The sequence below is a fragment of the Tauraco erythrolophus genome, chromosome 9 (genome assembly GCF_009769465.1).
Source record: "Tauraco erythrolophus isolate bTauEry1 chromosome 9, bTauEry1.pri, whole genome shotgun sequence".
Classification (NCBI taxonomy): Eukaryota; Metazoa; Chordata; class Aves; order Musophagiformes; family Musophagidae; genus Tauraco; species Tauraco erythrolophus.
Window position 1 is genome coordinate 36355916 of NC_141473.1, and position 22937 is coordinate 36378852.

Consider the following 22937-nt stretch of genomic DNA (forward strand, 5'->3'; position numbering starts at 1 on the left):
TCAGATTTCAAGTAGTTTTCTTCTTATGATGCTTAGCTCTGAACAAAAGAAAAGTAATGTGAAGGAATGTAGTCCTTACATAGAGGATGTTCAGAGGTTAAAATGACAGCCATGACAGGCTGCTTGAAGGTTGGTTGTTGTAGACTAGACTCAGGAAAGCACAAGAGTGAGGTGGTGTTTTTAGGGCTTTTTTTGCCTGCATCTTTCAGAGCTATGGTGAGTTGCTCTCAGAACCCAATTTTCTGGGTCAGTATATTTAAAATTTGACACAGAAAGATGTAGCAAATTACATACAAAATCATGCAAAGTGGCAAATAAAAGCTATCATCTTTTTTATATATGTCAATAAACCAGATGGAACTGGTGAGAATTTTCCCATTCTAATTGAAGGGAAATATTTACTGTTTGTATAGAAAATGAAAAGCAACTTATCACGATTAAGTTGCAGATTCTGTGTTAAAACTGACTTTTGGCAGAGCTGTTTTTCCACAAGAGGCAGATGTAGAAAGCTTTAGTTCAAGAGCCAGTGGCCCTGTCTTCTGGCTGAGAGAAAGGAAATTTTCTTGTAACATGCTTATTAAGTTATTGTCAATACAGATTAATTTTGATTACCAAATACTTACTATTTCCACTGTGTTGGGCTTTGCAAACTTTCTGATTAATATGTTTAACCCTGAAAACATTTCATTTGTACGAAATGTAAGTTCTTCCATATCGTTTGCCAAAATGGCATTGTAATAGCATTGAATGAAAAATAATTTTTATGTCTATACATAAACATCAATTTCTTTCTAGAAATTGCACCGATTAATGTCCTGTATGCCTTTGCTGTTCTGTATCAATACATTACAAAAAATATACGTGCTGTCTGTTACTGTCCACTGTTCATAACAGATTCTACCTTAGAAATCCTAATTCCTAGAAGCCAGCATTGTCATACTGGAACACAGTCAAAACTGAAAAACACAAGGGCAAGAATTAGGCAATAGGCTAAACCCTCAAGTTTATATATCAGTGTAGTAGATCTGAAGTCAGTGTTATTAGATCAGACTACAGAGAATATGATATATTCGTGTACTGAGAGAAGAGATGAAGAACACAAAGTTCACTTCATCATTGCCTCCAGTTCTTCTATTAAACCTCTCAGCCTCTGCTTGGTACAGCTGACCTTTAAACACTGCAGTGGGAGATTTGCATCTGTGCCAAAAGAAAAGATAATCAGAGGATTCTTCTCTGCTCCCATCAAATTCCTTTTTTAATCTCAAGTTCACCCAGCCTATCACTCCTCCTCTCAGAAAGCATTACATCTCTTTGATAGATCAGCTCAGGAGAACAGCTTGTCAGCTTTCCCAAACAAGAAATTTCTAGTTACAGGGGATCTGCTTTTTATCTTGTGTAGATGGGAGATTTCAGTCTTCCTTTTCACCTCTCTTCTGTTCACTTTTACGTACTTGTTCTCTCAGTATCAGAATTTGTCTTTGTCACTGGCAGAAGTGAACCACAGGCCACACCACTATATTCACTAAAACCAGGCATGTCTTACAAGGGACTGTAAAGTGCAACCAAGTCCCCTATTATTATTTTGTCATTATTTTAAAGAGTGTAGAAGACAAGACTGTTGGAAAATGTTTCCATATAATCAAATATTTCAATTAGATTTGCATTTTAATTGTAATTTTTAAATGAAAAGGCATTTCAAAGCAAAACCTAAATGTGTGAAATCTCAAAGCAGTTCATTTTCTGAAATATTTTTACCAAAACTGCTGCATTATAATAAGGAATTCCAATTAAAACAAACATTTTCTAACAGAAACATATCTTTTAGGCATTTATTTTAGCCAAGGTTCACAGACAAAAATATAAGAGTACAGACAGAATCTTAACCCAAATCTGGCTGCTTTTTTTTGTTCTACAATATATCCTAGTTTTTCAAAGTCACAAAATCAGTAATAGACTTAAGAATATTTCATGCAATATATGAGCAATATGAGGCACTGTAGCCTAGAACAACCTCCATCTGAAGAAAGTTTAATGTGACCTTTGATGCTCACAAAAATACTTCATCTACTGAGCGTCCATTTCATACGTGAGAAGTGTTCAATGTATTAGCCAAAGCAGGCATTTCCATGTGTTTTTCTTTTTACTGTGTAACTAGGACTATTTCACTTCCTCCATACATCTGAAGATACTACTCACATTTACAACTAAGAGATTCTATTTTGTGCAATTATTGTGCAGCTATCACAGTGCAAAGATGTTAACCAAGGTATCTCAAATACTTTGCCACTGTTTGACCTTTTCAAATACTAGCGCTGTCCACAAAGCACCAGCTAATATTCCTACTAACTGGTTAATATCCCAAGTGTATGCATTTTTTAACAGAAGCTAGCATCTCTAGAGTAGGAGCACAGAGCAGTTAAACTCAGGAGAGAGAAAACGTAAGAAAATGAGGGAGAAGATATTACCTGTAGTTGCTACTACCTTTGGAAACACTATCACCTCAGATCTGGTGTAGTCTTCAGTCTTTCCATTTCACTGATGTTTTGTACTTCACTGAATTTATATACATACTTCTGAACTGTATTACATTGTTATGTTTTAAATAAATTTTTTAAGGAAAGACTGTAACTTCCAAATGCTAATGCAGAGGAGAGATACTTGGAAGAGATATAAATCCTTAAGCTGATTTACAAAGGTCATTGGCCTATGAGGATATTGTTTGTTTCTTAAATTACCGTATGAGCCATGAGTCAGTGTAGCAGGCAATTTAGCTCAGCTCAATTAACATTTAATAGTCAAACAGGGAAAAAAAAAGGTATGTTCTTTCTCAAGACCTATTGTTTCTATTTGAGAAGTTTTCATTTTCAGATTCAAATAGAAACCACAGAAAATCTCTCTTGATATTTCAAGAAGTACGTCTGATTTCCATATAAAATTAATTGTTGGAGAAACCTTTGTGAGAAGATGAACCTCTGTTTTTATAATGTCCAACTCAGTCTATTGTATTTATACACAAAACAATATTGTAACCTACTATTCAACATCCTTGATCATTCAAAAACAGATGCAAAAAAAATAGGATACACCTGATAAAAAAGTGTTCCATGGAGCATAAGAAAATGCAACATAACGTATGTCCCAAAACAGATCAACACTCATCTCTCAAGGTACAATTCATCTCACCTCACTTCAGCTATCTGGAAATTAGACATCCAATCTAAACTAGTCATTTAGTCAAAGGAGAGACAAGGCACTTAATATAAGCAAGATAAATCTTCTTTGGGAAATCTTTATCTTGGGTTAAGAGTAAACAGGGTTAATAAGGTTTTAAATGAAAAAAAAAAAAAGACCAACACAATCAAATCTCAGAATACCTGACTTTTTTAACTTTGAAAAAAGAGAAAACAATCCAGAAGACAAGTGAAGTGATACTGCTGGGTATCAGGGGCGGGGAGGGAGGGCAGTATTGTTAGCAAATGTTTTAATTGGAGTGGACAAATAAATGCTTAAACTGGAAATAATGTAAAAATCAGTGGTTTGTTTTACTTAAAAATTGACTTACATCCTAATCCTGTAACATCAAAGCGGTTGCATTATCTATAACCCTTGGACTTGGTGGCTGCAATACTAAAACCAATTTTTATGTGACTGAAGATCTGACTACACAAATACACAGGCCTTTGTGGACCAGAAATTTATTTTGCAAATTTCTGCAACCAAAGGAAATATCATGGAAGGAAAATTAATCACTGATGGTTTTATCAATATGGCAACAACAGCATCATTTACAACTGACAAGAGTCATGGAATAACAAAGTGTACGTTAACATTTACAAAGGATATATTAGAGTAGGCAATAAAACTATTCTGATTCAAATTATTGCTCACTGATGATTTTGAGAATGCAATATCATCTCTTTATTATGGTATGTTGTTCTGCCTCCATTTTTTAATCCATATTACCAAATTCATCATCGGTGCAACACTAACATCATCACCCCAGTGCAACAATGTTGTTCTGAAGCCTCCCAGGTGAGTGGAACACGTTCAGCTGCAACAGTGTGTTTAACAGGATAGAGCTGAGATCCTTGAAAGAGGAGACTTACTGAAGCTGAACTCTTGACTGGATTAAGAAAAAGCTGCATTTTTTAAAAATACTGTTTCCTCAGTTTGGAGAGAATTAAACTTCAGCAGACAGTACATATAGCTGATTTCACAGCACGTATCTTGAAGTGCAAAAAGTTACCTCTGTATGATGAAAAGGAAATAGTCTTGAAGCTTTCTTATGCCATAAATATCTTTTAGAAAAGCAATGTTAAAATCAAGCAGAGATAGACAGACCTGTTTCCGTACATGGAGGCAATGGAAAAACGCCCTCCCTGAGCTTGCCAAGAAAGAGCTAGACTACTAATCATACTGTGTATGCAATACTGGGATCCAGGCATGTAGATCCTACTACTCCTCCAAGAACAGGATGAGGAGGAAATTTAGGTAGCTAATTAATCAGTAATTCTCAGCTGATACAGAGAGATTAGCATCATTTTTTTCAACCTCAGGAACAATTCAGCAGGAAACTGGGAGAAAGCCATGAGCCAGAAATTATCTTGTGGTCACTGTGTCTGCATTACATTTTTATTTATTTTTTTAATGCATCTTTTACCAAGGTATTTGGAGTAGCAAATAAAAGAACTAATTATGAAGACTTGCAAAAGGACCTCATGGTACTAAATGACTAGATAACACAGAAGATGAAATTCAATCTAAAGAGATGTGAAGTGACTCATTTTGGAGAAAAAAAATGCAGTATTACATATATATCATGAACCTCAGCAGACTAGTACTAATCAAGAACAAGATTTTGGGATTATCATATAAACTTTCTGTGAAAGTTGCAGTTTAGTGTTCAGCAGTCCTCTGAGAAGAAACACTGTTAGGAATTAAATAGGTCTGGAAACAGAGAACATCATGAAAGCACTTGAATATCTTGAATAGCATGCACAGTTCTGACCTACCCGCTCATGAACTGGAAGGTGCTGGAAAATGTACAGGGAAGGTAGCTAGGTGATCCTTTTATAGCTTCTAAACAAGGAAAATTTAAAAAGACCAGAAATACTCAACTTGGAAAGCAGACAACTGAAGGAGGATATGACAGAGGGGACAGGTGATATTTATATATTAGAAGTTTCACCAAGAAATAGTAAATTCTTTGTTAAATAAATAGATAATAGAAGTAGCAGGGGCTCACAGCCAACTCACCTCCTTTCCCTCTGTCCCGTCCTTCTTGCAGGATCAGGCTCCCTGATTTTAGTAGCACTTCTAGCTGTATCTGATTTCTACAGAATATCCATTACCCATGGCACCATGTTCAGTTGGAAACCAAGCTCCATACATACTTGCCACTTCTGAGATTCTGAACTATGTGTATTTTTCTGAAGTATGTGTACTTGTGAAAACTAGGATTAGCGAGACCTAAATCGATCTGTTATATTCCTTGACAAATGAAATCAACAGTGCAGTGCTCTACTACCGTCAATTTAAAGACACTGGGGGTTTTTCAGCTTAACAGGTTCTAGGCCGGTAGAAACCAAAATATGCTTCCAATTTACAGCTCTAATGTATTTAAATGCTATTCCATTTATATCAATTGAATTGGTATTCCACTTTCCACAAAACAGATGCCATAATTCTTCTTTCTATTTGATGATGCTGGTAGAAATGACTGAATTCTTCTTACAAATCAGATAAATCTGTTTATATGTACAAAGCCCCTTTGGGGCCGCTTGCTTAGCTGTTAATATTTTTTCATTTTTGTTTTGGTTTATGTCTTATAGGCTAGTAGTTGATGCATGCAGTACAACTACTATCTATTAATTTGCTGGAGAGTTTAGCAATACAGTTTATCAAAAATCCACTGAATATCATCAATCAGGCTCTTCGAGATACTGGTAAGTGCATTAAACCCATATCAGCAGCTTTTAAATAAGATACTTAAGTTCCAGTAGATATCCAGTAGATATCCAGAAGATAACTTCAATTTTATTTTATTTTTTAAAAGCACCATATGATATAAACATCAGTAAAGCGACAATTTGGAACAACTAATTCAACAATAGGAGGTGGCACAGTGTACAGTCTCTCTGAAAGCCAGTTAAAACATTTTTAAAGGTATGTTTTCTTCACTGTAGGCAACATATTTAGTCACAGCATAAATATGTATATGCCCGCTATATACACAAACAGTAAGATCAGTCTACCCTGTAATAGAACCCCTTTTATACAACAGTCATGAAACTCTTGCTTTTATCCCTCACATGATTTGTTTGTATTTACTAATTTGCTTGTAAAATAAGTACATCTGATGTCCTCAGAATAATCTGGATAAATGAATCTCCACTAGTATTTAGAGCCATGAACTATAGATATACTTTCCCTCTTAGACTGCTCTGCTTAATACCATTTAAGTAATAGGGTTAGGTAAAACCAGAGGGTTCGAAAGTTAATCATTCAGTGAGGTGAACAAAGGCAATCTCTGTAAGTGTTTGAGGCATCACTGTTTAGTCTGGTCATCACTTTGTAGAAGGGACTCTGAGAAATGGACTAGTAATGCCTATGCTGAAAACAGACATGTGACACTTTTTTTCTCCTTTCTAGACAGTCAACTATGCTGGAATTGCAAAACTTTGCTATAGTTTTTCCTACATCACTAAGGATAGTTGTCTTCTGGGCAGACTTATGTTCACAGGCAGCTGCTGCATGTCCTTGTAGATTTTTTTAGGCAGTGTATCTGTGCAGCCATCATGCCCTTTAATCACAAACCTACCCTGATGGCCAGCTATTCCTTGTATTTGGGAAACAAATCCAAACCCATGAAAGGAAATGCATATTGGATTTTTAGGTTCACATCTTCTAAATCGAATAATGATTTGGGTATTTCAGCTGACCTGGTCTCAATTCCAGTAAAGTTATTTGATCTTCAGAGATCATCTGTCCTTTCTAAAAATGAAGCCACTTCAGGCTGGTTTAGCTTCAGTATTAAAAATATGAAAAACTTTTAAGACTTTGGGTTTGTGTTTTAGCTTTCATTTGATTTTGCAGCATGGTCAAAATAAGACACTCTTGCAAATTGGAGAACAATAACTAGTCTTATCCTGTAACTACACAGCCATGAAAAGAAACATAAATGCAATACTCTGCTTTTATTTTAGCTGTTTACCTATTTGTCTTTCATTATGTGTGGATCACCCAAGATGAATTAATTCATTCTGAGCCAAATAGTTTTCCCAAGTAAATTTTTAGAAACAGAATGAATTCATGGATTTTTCCCATTTTTGCATTACTGCACACAAAAGCACTAAAAGCTTAAAAAATAACACAAAAATGTGCAATGCGTTCCTTACAGGCACTTGAGATAATATTCCTACAAAATCTGTGACTTTGGTATTCCAGCAGTGTTTCAAGCTCCAGTTTGAATGGGTTAAAGTCAGTGAATATTTAGTCACATTTGCAGGACTCATTGTCCAACAAACCAAAATCTCCTCCTAATTCTATTTGCAAATTTCTCAGTGACAAAGCAGGATCATTATAAGTAATAAAGAAGTATATCCTTTAGAAATGAATACTGAGTACACGACGTACGCCAGTGAATTTATTCAGCATATACACCAACATGCTTTCAGTCTGCTAGAGGGTTCTAAACTGTGTGTCAGAGCACCATTTCCTCTCCAGCATATTACACAGACTATAAACTTTCAAAGTGACAAAGCTGGCAACTAACACTAATAAGGTGTCTCACGTAGTTTGGGTAGTAGTATCCTGAACACTTTGAGCTAATACTCCTTACAATCACACATTTGATCAAGTTCCCAATGAATATCTTTGTGGAAAGGCTTACACTAATTTCTCAAATTAGCATTCCCCACCACCTCATTTCTATGCAATGAAATACTATATAAATGCTGATACCACAAAACCCACTATCTTACTGCATACCATTATATAGAAAATCAAGTATGTTTGCTATTACCCCAGGCCATTTATGTATTCTTTCCTGAAATGCCATGCTTAATTGTTTTATGATATCTGCCAGCAAAGGAAATGTGCAGTGGCAAGTAATTATATATTGAAAAAAAGTGCAATTCCATCAAACATACCTCCACAAGCCTGCTGGTATGTTCTCGAAATATAGCAGCATATTCCTTTATTTCTTTATCTCTTCCATTTTTAGCAGCTTCAATGAGAACTAGAAGTGGAACAGTGGTATCTAAGAAGGAGTCTGAGATGTGATCTATAATGGCTTTACGGAGCTGCAAAAGAAAGCATTACATTAGTATCTCCTAATTAGACTATTTATTAAAGTCTACTGTAATTGTTGTCCATTAGTATTTTAGAACATAAACATGTGCACACTGTATTCCTGCATTATTTGCAGGATTATGTGTCGGAATTCTACTGCAGCTGCAATTTATCTATTACACAGAAAACTCTATTTCATTTTAGGCACAAATTTAACATACCACTACCTAAATATGCATGTTTGTATGTGTGAGTGTATGTGTGTGTGAGTACAGATACATAAAACACTTAAAACATGTACTAGTTCTGTTGAAGTCAAGGGAGCCAAACAAATATGCATGTTCTTTGATGAACAGAATAGATTACTTAAATGATTCCACACATGAAAAATTACTGTTAGACCCAATCTAATGCCTCCTGGGTATTGTCTCCTGAAGTTCAGATGATAAGGGAGAAGGTTATTTCATTTTACAAAGAAAATATTAATTGAATTATGTCTGTACTCACAAAATAGTCTACATCACATGTTTTCATAATTGCAAAATTACTCAAATATTTTCTACCTTGTTGGAAAACCAAATACAGTTTGATTAGCGAAATGGTAGTCTTCATGGTAATTATATCAACGAGATTACTGATTATGCCACCTGATAATAGATTAACAGACCAAGAAGAACTATAAATGAGTCTGAAGTTCAATTTTCCTATTTAAATTAATTGTTCTTGAACTTCTTACTTAAATTATTAAAGAAGTGTAACATTCTGCTACAAATTACCTCTCTTAAATTAGGTTTTATGCAAGCTCATAACTGATCATTGGGACATTACTTCACTAAGAAGGCTATTTTCCATGTTATAAACCTACACATGGCAATTGTACACTTTAATCATAGAACACTACAAGAAATACACCAATCCTAACAATACATGTAATGCAACTAAATTATCAAGTTCACTCAATTTCCTACTGCAAAAAAACTATTTTTACAATATATATAAAAAATATTGATTGGAACAGAAAAGAACACAAAAGGCTTTTAAGCTCTTACACGCTGACAGGTTTGTTGCCAAAGGGTGTGTTTTCCTTTAGTATTTTGCTCCAATGCATCTGTGTGAAAACTCAGTAGAAGCAAAGACTCCTATAGCTAGAAAAATGCAAAAAAAAACAGAATCTTTTTGATGCTGCTGTCCTTGTAGGTAGGGCAGTGAACATGCACAGCAGAAATAATAGTAGAGAAATCTGTTGGTCATCAAGACAAGATTTGGACACATTGTATGTTCTCAAAACTAAAAAAAAAAAAAAAAAAAACTTTTCAGCCAACTCAGGCTGAAAGAGTTGGGGCTGTTCAGCCTGGAGAAGAGGAGGCTCCGGGGTGACCTTATAGCGGTCTTCCAGTACCTCAAGGGGGCCTACAGGAAAGATGGGGAGAGGCTGTTCAGGAGGGCCAGTTATGATAGGACAAGGGGTAATGGTTTTAAAATAGAGGGAGGTAGGTTCAGGTTGGATATTAGGAAAAAATTTTTTACTATGAGAGTGGTAGAACACTGGAACAGGTTGCCCAGAGAGGTGGTGGATGCTCCATCCCTGGAGACGTTCAAGGCCAGGTTGGACAAGGCCCTGAGCAACCTGATCTAGTTGGAGATATCCCTGTTCCTTGCAGGGGGGTTGGACTAGATGACCTTTGAAGGTCCCTTCCAGCCCTAACCATTCTATGATTCTATGATTCTAATTTACAAAGACAAAGGCTATGGGATTCCAATATAAAATTGGATTTTTACTGTCATGTTCACATTCCTAGCTTTACTCAGGCTGAAATTTTAAAAACTAAAAAGAAAGAGACAATAAAAAGTTTAACTATCAAGAACAAAAGACATTGAACTTCTAGTCCTGCCAAGTTACCTGTTAAAATTTCTGTGTTGAAAAAGTTCAACTGAAAAAAACAGACATACTCGCCTGCTTAAAATTAAGTATGTGAATGTGGCCTTGAGGAATCACACTTTAAATATTAAGATTCCAATTACAAGAATCAGCAACAAAAAGCTGTGAAACCATGTCCATGGCCAATGATTCATTATCTCCAAGATAAATATATTCGGGTTCTGCACAGCCCAAATTGTAGGACTTTTGCAGCCTTAATGTATTATTTGAGGACCAGTGACTGCAATGACCTTAGTCACATATGTGGTGAGCTTGAGTCATCCGGTTTTCAAACCAGCAGCCTAATTTTATCTCTCACATAATTCTTTGCTGTAGCTTTTTACTGGTTTGCTTGGTTTAATTAACCTTTCACATATAAATTATTACTATTATTTTGTTCTAAGAAATCCTCTATCCTGCAATTAAACAGTGAAACACATCATCTTCAAAAAAAAAAAAAAAGATAATGCTGTGTCTTTGCTGGATACAAACAAGTTTGCAATTACGTTCCTGTTTCAGCTATGTGAAGGAATACATGAAGCTGAGCTTTTCAAAAGATGACTTGTGTAGCATTAAAGAATGAAGAAATACAATGTAGAACAAAGAAAGGAAAAAAAACAAAGAAAAAAGGAATTTCTGTAGAAATATCTATTTCTCTTCATCCTAATCATAACAATCATTTTTTCCACAACTCACTTAGTCTGTTTCTGACTCTGGCTACCTCTAGAGCAAACTGCTAAAAGCTAAGTAGCCATATAGGAAGACATACAAAGAGACAAAGAACAGCACCAGTAGTGCTAGCAGGCAATACTAGGGAAGTTATTGTGCTATAATTAAAATTCTTCTCATATTTTTAAATGAAAGAGACACCATCAGAAGAGGGAAACCAGAGGGCGGATGATGTCTGACAAATTGTTTTATTTTTAAGGTGCACGGTCTTATTCTTACCCTATCAGCAGACTGTTACAGAATTGGAAGCATGGAGAGTTTTTGTTTTGTTTATAGAACATGGGGCATCAGGTTGTCAAAAACAGTGGAGGGTAGAGAAGAAAATCCCAGAAGCTGTTTGCAACACTATTAAACATTAGTATCCTGATGAATACGGAAAACTGTGTTTGCCTCTATTTGCCTGTTGCCTCACAAGACTACACTGGCAAAAGTCCTGGAAAAACTAAAGATTAGTTATTGTCGAGGGATCTCTCTCTCCTGTTTCGAAGGGATGCCAGGAAGGTAATCTCTTTTGTGTTCAGAAAAATCTATCCATGATGAAGAAGCAAGATAGAAATATATCATCAGGAATAACATTTATTTTATAAAAAAAAAAACCAACCAAATCTGTGAAACAACCATAGGAGAAATATCTGTGCAGTCCATTCACAGTACACTGGGAAACAACTGAGAGGCAAGAAACAAGCATGGCAGTTTCTCAGAATTAGAAACTGGAATGAATAGGCAATTCCTTCCTAAATATTCATACAGCTCTACGAGGCAGGGAAGCAGTGATATAGGTAAAAGTGCATACACAGAAACAACATGCACATCTCTGGCACAATACAAGTAAAAAAAAAAAAAACCAAAACCAAAAACAGAATAGTTTAAAATGCCCACAAGTACTGGCCAAGTTCCTGAAGTGAATTTTGAAAAGCCAGAGATTTTTACAACTTCCAGAATATACTCTTCTTGAGATAGCTACTCTTGCCTTCAAGTCCTGCAAGATACAAGCCTTCCTTCAGTTTACTTACTGTGGGCTACAAAGATGTTCCATAGGGGCCCACGGCATAACCCACAATCAGGTGGTGACTGGGCCAGCACTTATGTGACAATTTTGTTTATTGTGCGCTACACTGAAGAGATTTCAAAAATACAGCTTCATAAGGTTTCATCTTCAACCCCAATTTTGCAGAGGCAATCCCAGTAATTGACCAAAAGCAGAGTACATTGGGCACACCATAGCCCTGAATCTGCTATGAGTGCCTAATGTAATACCAGCTATGGCACACGGCATCATTCAAAAAATTTCAGTATTATAAAAGCTGTCAGAATAGACCAAATAACAATTTTCATGTTTCTAGTAAAAGTGCTGAGAGACAGAATAACGAATTCGTAAGTGAAAGCAAGTAAGACTCTCCTGCAATATTTGCAGGCACAGAACTCACAATTTCATGTTTCCCAGATCAGGAATTAGACATGCAGTAGGCAGTCTTCTAAAACAGTTCTTTTGCAATTCACATGTGTGAACACAGAATTGGAGGAAGTAGACGAAATATTTCTCAAAAATACATTCCAGTGAAACGCATCAAGAAGCCATAGAGCTACTCTGGTTAGAGCAAACTATTGCTTCTAGATTGACTATAATCAATAGTTGGGGTTGGAACTAGATGATCTTTAAGGTCCCTTCCAACTCTAACCATTCTATGATTCTATAAATTGGGCATGATTACATTTTACAATGGTTTATAGAAACACAAATTGAATTAATTAACAGATTTTAAACACTGTACGACAGTCAGTAAAGTGTTACAAGCTAGAGTTTAATTAACTCATGGAAGAGACTGTAGGACAGAATGGGAGAGTTCCTAGGCACACTTGAGCTTGTGATGCAAGTCACCAGGTGTCTGAGCTGAACATATTTTTGAAGGAATGTGAGCAGAAATTGGATAGCTAGTTAGTTGTAAACACTATATTTATATTATATTCATCTCATCTTTCAAGGTTGATTATAGGTGACAGGAAGAAATTTATTCATCACCTTGAAGCACAGTCTGGCTTCTAAGACTGTACACAAAGTTGGGAGAGAGGTTCTTCCACCAGAGAGTTGATAAATAGCCACAACTAGAGACAGGATGAAAGCAGCATGTGCTCATGTTTTGTGTAGCCATAAATTGCCACATGGTTGGTTGAGGCAGTCTGACTGAAAGAACTACTGGCCATCCAGCTCTCTTTTCTAAACTGGCACATTATACACTTCCAACATATTTTGCACTTTTTCTCAAAGATGCTCCTTGCAGAGAAAGGATGTAAACACAGCTGATGTCTACTTCTCACCTCACGCAGTACACTGAAGTTGTGGATTTTGGTCCATGTCTAACATCAGTTTTAGGACACTGGGATGCAAAATGGGTGGGTTGACAGTGGACCAGGTATTCCAAGGACTCTCTTCTGTTGTATGAGTTCTCACAACTGTAAAGAACTAAACAGTGGCCCAGTGGTCCCTTCAAGGTATCTATTCCAACAACCAATAATAATTCAAGCTTATTTAAAATAAAAAGAACTCAATGTCCAAAGTACATTAGTGATATATTTCTATAGCAAATACATATTTAGACATGTACACATGCAGAGTTTTGCCTATGTACATACATACGTGCAGCCAGTATCATTTGGTAGGGTTTTTTTCCCAGAGTTTTGAAAATTTGTATGTATGTATTCTGTGGAATAGTGTAATTTTCTTCAGTATTTTTCTAATACAGAAGAAATCTTTATTTTCAAAATGGAGTGCTACAAAACTTGAAAATAGCAACTTCAAAAAGCATCCTTCAAGTCTCCTTTTCTACCTTTTCAGTTCCCCAGGTTGCTTACCTGTCTGCGGAGGTCTCTTGTCTTCTTGCACATACTATCTATTGCCACATTCAAGGCATTACTTCTCTCTTTCTTGTTAGTCTGTAATAAATATGATAGAAAACACAACAGAGGTTATTTGCAATCTCTTAGAAAGCACGTTCTTTGTGTCCTCAGTTCATCAAAGCATTTGGTAAATCATATGTGCTTAAGGAATTTTTAAATTTTATACATTTCAGGAGCCAGTACCACAATATTCACAGAATACCAATTTGTCATGTTAAGTATAATCCGCTGAATCAAAACATGTGCTTTACTAGCAGTACATAGGAATAAAATTAAACTAGATTACTAGATGATCTTTGAGGTCCCTTCCAACCCTAACCATTCTATGATTCTATGAAACACTTTATCTTCTGAATTGCTGTAATGCTCTTTCTATAGTCCAGTGTAACTTATGGAGAAACATTAATTATTATTATTGATGGCAATCCATTATCACCATATTCATATGAAAAATCATGTTATCTCTCTACAAGCAACTGATAAATTCAGATGCCCACAATGTAGTTTGATAGTACTTTAGCCTGCGGCATTCATTATTTTACTCCTGTAAAACAGAATGGGTGAGTTTAAAAATGTCCAGTATGTTACAATGCAAACATTGTCAAGGAAAATGGACAATCTCTTCATTTAACAGCACGTTCATTCTCAGCATCAATAGAACATTGAGCTCTTGAGATATTTGAGAGGTCTTAAGAGAATTTGTTGTACACTTTCCAAACAATATTAACTTTTTATTTCTATCTGTAAGCAAAGTGCTTGCACCATTATTAGCTATTTGCAAGGTGTAGTTAACACTTTTATTTTACTGCATACTGTACAGCATTTTTTCAATACAACATTACAATAGCAGTTCTGTTTCTACTAGCTGTTCTGAATCATCTTTTTTCATGTTAGTATAGAAACTATATGAAAATCAAAAACATCTGATGAACTCTGCTTCTCTAAAGTAATCATTCATTATTCGCTACCTTGGACCGCCCTGGTCCAAAGAAAAGAAACCACAAACAGTGAAAGTGTTGTTACACAAAGTCTTAAGTCAGTACATATTACACTTCCAGGGAAAGGACCAGATTCTCATAAATGTTAAAGAAATCGCTAAGTATACTGACCATAATACTTGGACTTCCATTACAGAACACTAAGAAGTTTGGATTATGAACATGACTGTCTCGTGTTGTAAATCATACTAAAATAAATACTAGTGAAAACAAAAGTAGCAGTATCTTGGTAGGCATCTTAGGCGTAACTTTTTTTACATACAATATATCATATTTCACAGTTATTTCCTTGCTAAAAAAATATAACAATCTGTGAACAGAGCAATATGCTTAATATTGCTATTATTATAATATAACTATAACATTAATAAGTAAAGACTAGAGATGATCAGGAAAGAACTTCTACATTAAAGTGAATGTGTAATTTAATAAATGCCTTGCTATGATGAGTATATTCTCTATCAACTGAAAGGTAAAATTATCTTTAAAAATTGAGCATATATATTAAGGTTGACTTAGAAATTTTCCTACTACTTTCCATTTCTGAAATTGCTTACAGATGATCAAACACAGGTCTTGGAGAGAGGTCTGAACTTCACTTTGAAACCTTCAAGGAATGCCTAGAGGTAGATACCAACTTTCACAGTGATGTGACTATTTCTCATACCAATGCTTGCACAGGAACCAAAGTAAATAATGACTCTTTTACTATGGTGTTGTGTTTTAACCCCAGACAGCAACTAAACACCACCCACTCACTCCTCCATGGTGGGATGAGGGAGGGAATTGGAGGGTAAAAGTGATAAAACTTGTGGGTTGAGATAAAGACAGTTTAATAGGTAAAGCAAAAGCTGTGCACACAAGCAAAGCAAAACAAGGAATTCATTCACTGCTTTCCAATGGCAGGCAGGTGTTCAGCCATCCGCAGGAAACCAGGGCTCCATCATGCATAACGGTTACTTGGGAAGACAAACGCCATAGCTCTGAATGTCCTCTCTTGCCTTCTTCTTCCCCCAGCTTTATATGCTGAGCATGACATCATATGGTATTTAATATCCCTTTGGTCAGTTGGGGTCAGCTGACCCAGCTGTGTCCGCTCCCAACTTCTTGTGCACCCCAGCGTCCTCACTGGTGGGGTGGGGGTGAGGAGCAGAAAAGGCCTTGACTCCCTGTAAGCACTGCTCAGCAGTAACAAAAACATTCCTGCATTATCAACACTGTTTCCAGCACAAGTCCAAAACGTAGCTCCATACCAGCGACTATGAAGAAAATTAACTCCATCCCAGCCAAACTCAGCACATACGTTTTGCAAGCTATTGTCAGCCTTGACAACAAAATGGATCCCTTCTAAACTGCTAGGTAAACAGGACCAGTAAAAGCACTGTGGATGCAACTCAGCTTAGTCCCATGCATTTTAAGATGACAAAGATGCAGTTCCACATTGGCACATCCTTCAGAAGCTTTATATTTAGAGCCTATTTGTCTAACAAGACAGAATCAATGCAAGTTCTCTAGTAAGCTGTAACTTCAAAAGTGGCAACTAATGATACAACTGATTCTAAGCAAACCTAAATCTTCAAGTTGGCTAATATGAAATAACCAAACTCAGCGAGTGGCATAAAAATATTGAACAGTGAAAAAAATATTTTATTTGCAAACTCTTAACATGAGTGTAAACAGTCAACATCTAGAAAGCAAACTTAACTATAACTGAAGTTAGTCTTCACCTCGTGTTTTCCTCAAGAACTAAATACAGTATAAAATGCAGCTTCAAACTGTAGAATGTAGATCGGTCCAGAATGTGGGTAACCTCATAAATGCAGGCTCTCATTCTTCCTTAAAGAAATTTAAAACTGAAAAAAAAACCACATTACTGTTTGGATAAATCCTTCTCACAAAGATTTAAGTATTTCAAAACTGCCTACAGTCTGCTATAGTCAGTATACACCTGACTACAAAGTCTACTGTGGGAGTAGTCTCAAACATCAATAGCCTCACACTGCGTTGTCCATCTTCTGTAAGGTATTGCCCATTGCTCCCAAGTACCTTTGAATGCTGAATGACTGCTTTAAGTTAAGTCCATATTCCTCTGCAGACTGCCGTGTCAAATATGTACATGACAGTAATAGTTCAAGATCTACACTAGATGATTACACTTTTTAACAGCTGAAAAATACTGGATTTAATATTTTTGAAGTGTATATTAAAACAAGGGCATAGTGAAACTAAACATGATCCGAACACCTCTACACTATGTTCCATTCTCCAGTAACACAGCTAACATGTCCATACTTGCAATACTCTGCATCTGCTTGTCAATTAACACTGTCCTCGTGACTGTTGTATTTAAAACCAAACAAGTGTATTCTGAAATAGTTCGTTCTTGTACAGGGTGACTGAATTAAGAAAAGGGATAGGAAAATTATGGCCATTATTCCAGGCTCTGGATTTCAAAAACCATGCAGTTAAGCTCACTCCTTTCTCTCAGTTTTCCTGCACTTAGCTATAGTTTTATTCTGTGAAATATATGTAATAACGGCTATATGGCTCCCTCGTGAAGATATTACAAGCAATATCCAGCTCCTATTTCAATGCATTTTTAACATACGAAACATTTTACAACCACTAAGTCATATTATTAATACTCCACTAGGCAAAAACAAGTATTTTTAATTAACACTGCATAGCCTGAAGATAAATGCTGAGTATTGCCAATAATACAGGCCTATCTATTTCAGACACTGGCAAACATTAGCTGAATGACTCAAAAACCACATATGCAGAAAATCTTTCCTGTCGGATTTTCATTTAAAACAGTACATATCTAAGGGCAGATTCTCAGCTGAAACAAATTACCCTATCTCCACTGTTTTTAATGGAGTTCATTTATATCAGCAGGGGATCATGACCTTCGCAGCATTACAGATCCTTCTGCACTCCAAGGTATACAGATGCAAACTAACATGTTTGCATTAGCTACACAACCTTAAAGGACTGAAAAACATGTCTCCAGTTGAGTCTTTGATGGGTACATGACAAGAATTAACAGTATAACAAAGACAGCAGTGATTCTACAACTTTCATACTTCATTGAGTTATGATAGCTTAAACAAAGGAATATAGTTATTCTGTTAAGATTTTTTTATTTCACTTTTTATACTTGTGAAGTGCTACAAAGATTTGGGCAGAACTACTTAAGTGATCATCTAATCTCCAGTACTGAGGCTAATAGACATGAGCTAAATTTATAAAAAAATATATATAAAAAAGGATATCTAAAAGGATATAATAAATCATAGGTATTAAAACAGTAAATACTATTAGTACTCATTTTGTGAATCAAAGAACAGCTCCCATTAGCTATAATCAAGAGTTCAGTTACAACACAGAACAGAAGTACTCTCATCAGCAGGACTAAAATAAAGACCACCTGGCCAAGTGAAATGGAGCCAGTTTATTTGGGTATGTCCTAGTGATAAAGTATTCATACGGATTCACTTAACTCTTGGCAAGGTCACACTCCTTGAGGTGCCCTTACAGTCATCAGAGAAGGTAATCACTTTTGCATCACCTCTGAAGGTCCTGAGCCTGCACTTGCTATAGAGGGTGGTGAGAGAGGCCTAGTTTGGTAGGTTGAAGTTTTGTCTTGCGAATAGTCCCCCACAAATACTCATTTTGTATTAAAAAAAATATCACAAACTTTCAAAAATAAATTGTAATAGGCCTTCATGAAGGATCCTGCGTATTTTGGACATACCCACTTGAAATATGTATGAAGATTTCAAATATCAAGTCATTGCTTTTCAAAAGTAGCCATACATGTTTAAAAACACATCTGCAGACTCTGGCTTTCAAATGTGGTGGAGCAAAAATGAGCAATATTAGGTTATCACATCCATGGTGACATCAGATGTCTTCTGAATTCCATATTCCAGAACAGCTGGAGTCTTAGCTATAAACTTAAAAACTTTTTTACTTTAGTCCTTAAAGATTCCTTCAAGTATTTGTATAGCAACAACACAGTCAGAAGATTCTATCCATGCCATTAGACAGGGCCTAAAGATACAACAGCTGAATTGAGATCTAGACTGCCAACAGCCGAAGTGGTCTGCTATGCAAGAAAAGTGATGTTGGAGTAGGGAATGCAAAACCTGGAGCCTAAGCCTCACTCTGAATTTTTAAGAGCTGTCCTCCTCAGCCAAGTTGTCTGTAAAGGAATAAATATGTGCAGGTAGTGGGCAGTGCAAGGGTTTAAAGAGACTACGTCAATATAAGCCTAGTTATATCATACCCGTCTGTGTGTGCCATTGACTACAGAAACGACAAAGCAGTAAGTAATTTATCTTAATAGGCATGCTGACTTCCCTTCCTTAAACACCACTAAAAGAGTTATTTGGCAACACACAAAACAGGCTTGAAATTCAGGGCATTACTGATGTTTGAGGATATTCAGATCCAAGTTCATCTTGCATTTCTGGGCTTACACACTGGTTTAAAACTACAGAAGTTAAAAGAAAGCAATGATACTTCACTGCAATGTTTACAATTACATACATAATTAAAAACAACTTTATAATCTTACTCCATGTCGTACTCAAAGCCTCTCCTGAAAATAGATTTCCATACTTAAAAGGCCTCTGGCCAGAAAGTGACCACATTTTGTTTCCTGGGACGTGTCTGTTCCCAAACACTCGTACAATCTTGGGAGGACTGAATAGAAAAAAAATCCAGCCCACTAGCATGATTTTCATTGCTTATCTCCAGCCGTTGTACCATGAGTCTGTGATAAATGTCTTTTGATTTAGTTCAATGTATCCAAGGACAATTTTATTTTTAAAAAGAGTAACACATTTACTGAAGTCAGCTCTCTATAGAATTATTTAAAAAATGTCAAGCTAAAAGGTAAACACCAATTAAAGCTCCGATAACTTAATAAATGTCAGAGCTCTAATTAAATGACTGATCATTTCAGGTTATGTGTTGACTGACAATAATCCTATCCTCAATAATTACAGGGTCCTGTACATTGTACCTTAATTAAAAAACAAAACAAAACAAAAAAACCAACAAAAAAAACCCACCCAAACAACTCATTCAACCTAAATAAAATCTTAAAACAGTCACAGTCCTTATAGAGATACCAGGCTTTTTATGTCTGTTTAGCATTTAACATTTACCATTTAACATTTTTTTTTTTTATATAGTGCTTGTACATGTTTCCTCTTTTGAATTATAAAGTCATTTTGAATTCTAGACAAAACCATAACAGTGATGAAACAAAAAGCTGATAAAAAGCAGTTTCACAATTTTTTCTGTGTGTTGCCATTACTTGGGAAAACTCCATGCATGGATTTGTTGTGCAAAGACAAAAATAAGATTTTTTTTTTCATATCCAGCTCATAGAAACCCATAGAATCTTGTTGTGCAATTCAACAAAGACAACTGCAAGCATCTGACTCAAAAAAAAACCACAACCCAAACCCGTAAGCCTTTATAAGGGAATATCCAGTTCAATCCTGTTACAATTTTCATTTATGTTAAAACATACAAACTAATAGAGAAAGGCCAAGAGGTTTGTCAACTTGATTACAGTGGGTTTGCTCCTGCCAAAATTAGTTAACACAATGCTTCAGCCATTAATAAATAAATAAAACTAATTTCACTGCTTACATTCTTTGCTGGGAGAAGGCAAAGGGCTTGTCACCTTAAAGGTAACACAAAAAAGCGATGAAATCAGAGATGAATCTGCACTGCCTGGCAACAAACTTCTCTGGCATTAGGCCCCCATGGAGTCCTTGTTTTTCTTGGGGCACTGCAAGTATATTTTACCAGAACATGAAAATCAAGACTCAGCTGTCTTCTCATCAAACAGCTCTTTGTACCCAAATGCATCTGGCTTCCTAGTTCAATCTCATATAAAGAAGAGACCTCTCAAGTAGGTTCTCTTCTTATTGCCTTCGTATCTCATTTCAGACCGATAAATCCTTCGGTCCCATTACTGTTCAGTCCCAGTCCTACAGTTCTCAGCACTGTAGGAAGAAAACCTCTTGTAACCAATAGGCAAAATCAAAGAAATTTAAATGCTGTTAAGGACCTCTTTGTACTTCCTTGTATCAGTTTGTACATCACTAGGCTCTAGGAATATTTGCCCCTTACATGCAGAATTAATGGAAGCAATATTTTACCCTTCAGATTTCCAACTTGCTCTTCAAACTTCCAAAGATCCCTTGTTGAACTCATATGTTTACTTAAATAAACCAAAACTATGATCTTCTCCAAAGCCATAGATCCCAATGACAAGTTTGCGTGAGATTCAAACACAAAAGGAAGCCAGCTGTTTACAATTCTAGTTTTCAAGAATGCCTCATGCTTTTAAACACACTTTTGAAAAGACCGCTTTGTTCCCCATCCTGGAAGCGGACAGGAATAACTTTTTGAGAGCAAAAAACCTCATTGAAACAATGAGACTATTTAGACCCATGAACATTTATATGCACATTTTTTTTTTTTTTCCAAAATCTTTAAGGATTCACAGCAGTGCCACCTTATTAACTGCTGCCTGAGAAAGCTCTTAAATGAACATTTTAGAAGTTATTCAAGGAATCCTCTGACAAGACAGTAAAGGCAGAACTTGACATTTCTGACATTTTAAAGAACAAAAATTCCTTTGAAAAGGCGAAAGCTCCCAGGCCTTTTCATGCAGCATTTCAAAGTATATTTTTACTGTATATCAAAAGCCTGCTAAAGGAAATTCATTTACAAGTATATTTATTATCTTTCTTTGTTAATATAGGAAACACAAAGAATGAACAACCCATGAATATTTTAAGTTGAATATCACTGTATTTACTCAGTAACACAGGTTGTCTACTCTAATAAACCAAGCCTAGTGTACTTTTTTAAAGATACCTGACTCAAGAAAATCTATTTCTGTGAAAAACAAGTAAGTATGTTTTTAAAAGGGAGGGGAAGCCAAGGGGGGGGGGGGGGGGGGGGGGGGGAACCACAAACAAAAAAACAAACAAAACCAAGGGCATGGAAAATCATATGCAACTGAGCAAATAAGGAATTTTTTCATGTGAACTGTTTCTCATTATAGATTTTTTTTTTTTCTCCTCAACAGCTTCGATATGATATTGTCATTTTTTCCTCTTCAAGCCATCATGGACAGCTCCCTATGGATCTAATGCTGTGAGATGTGAAGTACCTCATAAGAAATGAATTACCTCAACCTCTATCGATAACAATTGGAGTACCAAGGGCTCTCCTCACTGTGTGAATTACCCTTTCTCAATCAATATGCAGGAAAAGTGTTGAATTTAAAGCCTCTAAGTATAACTCTCTTTTAGCATTCAGTTATATCAAGTTCCAAATACTGCAAAACAAATTTAATTCTAAATGAGCATGCATAAAGCAGCCTAAAAAAAACAACAGAAAATATATTTATAATGTAGTATAATTTAATTCTAAATTAAATTATCATTAAATTCTAATTAAATATTTAAAAATTTTTAAAAAAAAGAATTGTTCAGATCCTAAATAATCCTAAATTCTCAGAAAGAATTATGTTGCTGGAATATTGCACGTTCCAAACCATTCTCTGAAACACCGGTGCCAGGCAACTGCAGTTAGCAAAGGCAGCCAGGGTGTCTCAAAGGATAGAGCTGGATCTCTTGTTCCTGATAGGAGAATAAGGGTCTTAAATTCTCTTGAAAGTGACTGTAAGCAAGACAAAGGAGGGAAGGAGGAACCTACACTGGTTTCAATTTCTATTGTTTCTGATATATAAGGCAAATATCTCATTATATCAGTTTTCATCTTACTTTTTCACATTGGGAATTTTAGAAAAATTCAACATGATTCCAAGGTGATTCTTAAAAACCCCATGGTTTTCTACTAGAAATTTGGGGGAAAGAGTCGCAGGAATTCAATGGGTCATAACTGGTCTGTTGCAAAGCAAATACAATGATCACTTACTATTTCTAATGCAAAACCAAAAGCCACAGGTACTTCATACTTGAAATATGGCAGTCTATACACATGATAGAGAAATCATAAAGGCCAAAGGAACTTTATTTTGGTTTGTATTTCAACTTTAAAACTAT

General features: G+C 35.8%; 1 protein-coding gene across 5 annotated transcripts in view; it reads right to left on the reverse strand.

Annotated features, from left to right (window-relative positions):
- Positions 1 to 22937, reverse strand: part of CTNNA3 (catenin alpha 3) — a 520316-nt gene that overhangs the window by 208049 nt on the left and 289330 nt on the right. For all 5 annotated transcript variants that reach the window (XM_086616261.1, XM_086616260.1, XM_086616263.1 and 2 more), the window contains 2 exons: positions 13790 to 13870; positions 8151 to 8303 (listed from right to left, as the gene is read on the reverse strand). In XM_086616261.1, the coding sequence (XP_086472387.1) occupies positions 8151 to 8303; positions 13790 to 13870 (234 nt within the window). The remainder of the gene's footprint in view (positions 1 to 8150; positions 8304 to 13789; positions 13871 to 22937) is intronic.